This window comes from Thermobia domestica, chromosome 7 (genome assembly GCF_964235325.1).
Source record: "Thermobia domestica chromosome 7, izTheDome1.hap1.1, whole genome shotgun sequence".
NCBI lineage: Eukaryota > Metazoa > Arthropoda > Insecta > Zygentoma > Lepismatidae > Thermobia > Thermobia domestica.
This window is the reverse complement of record NC_137460.1, coordinates 230,155,645-230,160,265: the sequence shown is the minus strand read 5'-3', so window position 1 is coordinate 230,160,265 and position 4,621 is coordinate 230,155,645. Positions and strand designations below refer to the sequence as shown.

General features: G+C 38.4%; 1 protein-coding gene across 1 annotated transcript; it reads left to right on the top strand.

Annotated features, from left to right (window-relative positions):
• The first annotated feature begins 3,808 nt into the window (after positions 1-3,808).
• Positions 3,809-4,381, top strand: LOC145689584 (uncharacterized). Its single transcript, XM_081763764.1, has one exon. The coding sequence runs from the start codon at positions 3,809-3,811 to the stop codon at positions 4,379-4,381; it is 573 nt and encodes a 190-aa protein (XP_081619890.1).
• Positions 4,382-4,621: the final 240 nt, after the last annotated feature.

The window sequence follows — 4,621 nt, the reverse complement described above, 5'->3', positions numbered from 1 at the left end:
ACAATCGCTGCTTTGAAGATACATGTACGATTCGTTGTAAAGATTTTCAGACTATAGAAAATAAAAATGCGAAATAACATTTGGCTATAGATACGCATACACAACTTTACATTTCGTGGGGGTGGGTGTTTAGCTATCCAAGTCTCCAGCTAAGGATTCATTCCTGAAAGGAAAGTCCCAACCAGACCAGCTCGGTCCCAACAAGTCTCTAGACCAACTCGGTATTCAAGACCCGTAAGCATCGTTCTCCGGATAGAAACTTGTACTCCCAGTCCTCCGCCCAGAGCTTCTTATTTTCACTCTCCTGTTTTGCAGCTGCTAGTGTAAATCCAAAACTGGCTCCCTTATAGAAGATCACAGTTTCTGATTCACCACTCACACATTTCGATCAAGGCAAAAAAAAAAAAAAAAAAAAGCAGAAAATGATCAATGAAAAGTACTATTTTCCATTCAGTTGAAGAATACCAAAATTCATTTCAATCACGCGACATTCGTTCATAATGACTAAGTAACTTATGATGAACGTTACACTACAATTCAATTACTAATAATGAGCACAATCAACAGTATGTGCTCTCCAAAAAAAATCAAACCACCGACCAGGGGGTCGGTAATATACGAGGGGGTTCAATGAAAACTGTCCGAACGCCTTTGTCAACATGGCATAGTAATAAAGTAATAAAGATTGCACGCAAATTTATGATAATTGCTTTATAGTAGATCTGTAGTTTCATGTATGTATAGTGCTGTAAATAATGTAGCGTTAAATTTTAAGTACATTATTAGCATTGTAGAAAAGAAGGCCATTTTCCATTAGTCAATATGGTACATTTGACGTGAGTGAAAATGTATTTATGCTGCCATGTGTTGAGCATAATTTCTTACTACAGCTATCGCAAGGGGAAGAAATTTTTCATTCTGCAGGGTGGAAATTCTGGGAGATTCTAGGCGTGTTAACAAGGAATTTTTCACCGATTAATATTTTTGAAAACAAACTATCTCCTCAGTAATAACATATTGAAAATGAATAAAGTGTCGTCATTCCAAAGTAACTAAAACTGTGAGACTAAGGTTACTTTGTGGTTGAGCTGAGTTTTCGTGCGTAAAACAATGTTGGCACACAAGTTTTTTTTTTTTTTTTTTTTTTTGTGAAAATTGTTGACTTCAATAAACGAATAATGATTTAATTAATCTTCAATTTATGCTTGCAAACTCTATGCAGCAAATTCCGCAAGAGTCAAGCAACCAATATTCACCGTATGACCAACGTTGATTTTTTATGGTTAAGTTAGTATATAAATATTTAGTGAAATGGATTTTGTAAGCAGAAAGATAAGGAGTTTATTATTGAAAGTCCAAAATATTTAATATTAAATACTCAAGGCAAGATTATCTATAGTATGATTTTATTCCAAGAGTGTAATTGCATGCAGCTAGAAACCCATTACGATGAGACTTTTATCGGTGGTAGGCCTATATCGTCATATTGCACTTGTTTGCAAAATATAACATCATACCCTCATGCGGAGTGTAACTATGTTTATTTTAATTTCTTGTATATACGAGGATAGATTGGATAGTTCATGGCCTGACTAGGAAAGAAGCATTTATTTTATGTTTGTATACACTAGCTGCGTAGCGATAGCGGTTGGCAGTCACTGCGTGAAATTTCATTTCTCTATTGTTTCAGGTGAGGAGTTTATATGGCTCTAGAGTCTTTCTATTTCAACTGTGGCCCTTCTGGCGCTGCTGTCGACAAGTGATTTCCCGTACCTCCCTCGAAAGAAAAGGAACAAGGTGCTGCGGCCGAGATTTTCAATTGTTGGATGCAGAAGCGTTGCCACAATGTATTATTTCACGGACTTCGCTGTGCTCTGTCTTGTTAGCCATTCTAAGTAGCCTATGATCTTCACTCGTCAAATCCAAAGGACTGAATGACAAATTGGCAACACAGGTGAGGTGATTCACTTCTTTTCACTACGCAAAGGGAGGGTTTCATCCGTCATAGAGTCGGCGGGGGTGGGGCCGAAGTATAGTTCGCATACTTTCCGAGGGCACAGGCGGAATAGACAGGCTCTAGGTCGGCGGAAGTGACGGAAATTTGTTGCAAGGAGAAAATCGATAATCGAGTTGTCATTAACTACCTGCATGAAAAGGGCTTAACACAAATTCATATGAACATCTTAGAGACTCCGCGTTCTCTTAGGTGGTGAAAAAAGCGTGGCGGAAACAACACTGAAGATCACCCCCGGAGTGACAGGCCTTCAACATGGTCCACCACAGAAAATGTCAATAAAATTTGTGATTTCATTTTGAATGCCGACAGAATCAAAATTCGAAAGATAGCTGAGATTGTACTGTGGGTATTTTCTATGAGCGAGCACAAAACATTATCGTAAACAAATTAGGATTTTCTAAGGTGTCAGTGCGATTTATACCCAAGTTGCTTTCAGTTGAACACAAACGTAATCAACTCACTCTTCCCCGTGGTTGTTCGGAACTGTTTGAAAGTGAGCCGGAGGACTTAATTGGCAGATTCGTGGCTCGGCAAACAAGGTTATGGCATCAATTTTTTGGGATGCTAGGGACATTGTCCTAATTGATTTCTTGGAAAGGGAAAGACTGTCAATTCTCAATGCTACTGCACACTTCTACGGCGTTTGCATGAGGAAGTCAGAATTAAAAGGCTAGGAATGCTGCGTAGAAAGGTATTGTATCACCAAGAAAACGAGCGCGTTCACACGTTCCATGCATTCATGGCAGAAATTCATTCATGTGGGTTCGAAGTGTTGCCGCACTCTCCCTATTTGCCTGATATTCCTCTCTCGGACTTCCACTTGTTTAGAAACATAAAAAAAGCTTTTGAAGGGTCAGCGATTTTCTTTGGATACAGAAGTAAAGAGTACTGTACTGTGATGTTTTGCAAGACTGGGGGAATCATTTTTTAAAAGTGGTATAGAAGCGTTACCGGAGAGGTGACATAAATGTATCTTGGTCGATGCGGATTATGTGAAAAATTAAACATAACTTACCCAAATATTTTCTAATTTTGTAGGTCAGGCCACGAGCTTTCCAATCCATCCTCATATACGTTGATTTCTTATAGCTGTTTACAATATTAATCTATGCTTGGGACTACATATCTACGTCCTTTATAGGAATGCGCACGAGACGAGTCGAGACAGGATTTTCCTGACAAAATTCGAGTCGAGACATCACTTTTACATTACATTTTCGAGACGAGACAGCCACAAGTCTTGTCTCGTGCTCATCCCTAGTCCTTTATTTATGAACCTGTACATAACGTACTTTTCAGATTTTAAAAAAGAAATTAACATAAAATATTTTAAGAATGTAATTAGTTCTTATGTAACCACTTACATAATAGTATGATGCTACTGAAATATGAACATTTTTTTAAACATTATTTACCTGCAGACCATGGATACAGGAATTTGATTAAGTGCAAAGGAAGTATTTATAATGAGGCTCATTAGCAAGAATTTGGTTTCCTTATTGCTTATACATACAGTCCCAAAGTCCTCGTCTAAATTTCATTTACAGTGACTCACAAAACTATTCGGACAATAGAAATTCCATGCATAAACGTTGATACCGTGACAGACATAAATACAATTCGTGAGTTGAAGTATGAAATATGAAGAAATGTATGTTAGGCAGCAGAAAAGCACAAAACACTTCATTTTAGCACAAAAAAAGTTACTAGTAACACTAAACATAAAGAAAGGAAAATATGGCACCACAAAACGGACAGCGATTAATGGTAACACAATAACAGTACTTTGTAATGCAGAAAGAGGGCGTAAATATTTACTGTAAGTTTCAGAAACAACGTCGAGAACTTAATCTTTGTGGATGTGTATTGAAGAAAGCAATTCCAGCGTGCTCAATGGGACGGATAGGCAAGAACAGCACGTTCGATCAGTGCCAGCTGATTGTCTACCACCACGCAAAGGGCAAGAGTTGCCGTCAAATTGCGGAAATGCTACAAATGAAGAAAAGTACGGTGTACGATGTAATCAAACGGTTCACTAAAGAGGATAGGTTCGAACTGTGTCCCGCGGGAGGACGCCCAAGAAAGTTTTCCCCCAGAGAAGAACAATACATAGTGAGAAAAGTGAAGAAGAATCCTCGTCTAAGTGCTCCGAATATAACTGCACAACTACAAACAGAGTTAGGGAAGCAAGCGAGTGTAGAAACTGTTCGTAGAGTATTGAGAAGGGCAAATTTTCATGGCCGCGTCGCGAGGAAAAAGCCGTATATAAGTAAGACAAACCAAAGGAAAAGAGACAGATTTGCTAGACAACATATAGAAAAGGACGAAGAATGGTGGAATCGGGTAATTTTTGCTGATGAATAGAAATTCAATATATGTGGATCAGATGGGAGAATTATGGTGTGGCGAAAACCAAACGAGGAGCTTCTGGAAAAGAATATACAAGCTACTGTGAAGCAGGGTGGTGGACATATCATGGTGTGGGGCTGTATGTCCGCCAATGGTGTAGGTGAGTTAGTGTTTATTGATGAGACAATGAATAAGGACAATTTGAAGAAAAGTGCAGAAAAACTTGGTTTAATCAATACTTTTATGTTCTACCAA

Bases quoted from the DNA above. Each gene is read 5' to 3' on its own strand.
- LOC145689584 (XM_081763764.1), top strand. From the start codon at position 3,809: ATGCAGAAAGAGGGCGTAAATATTTACTGTAAGTTTCAGAAACAACGT.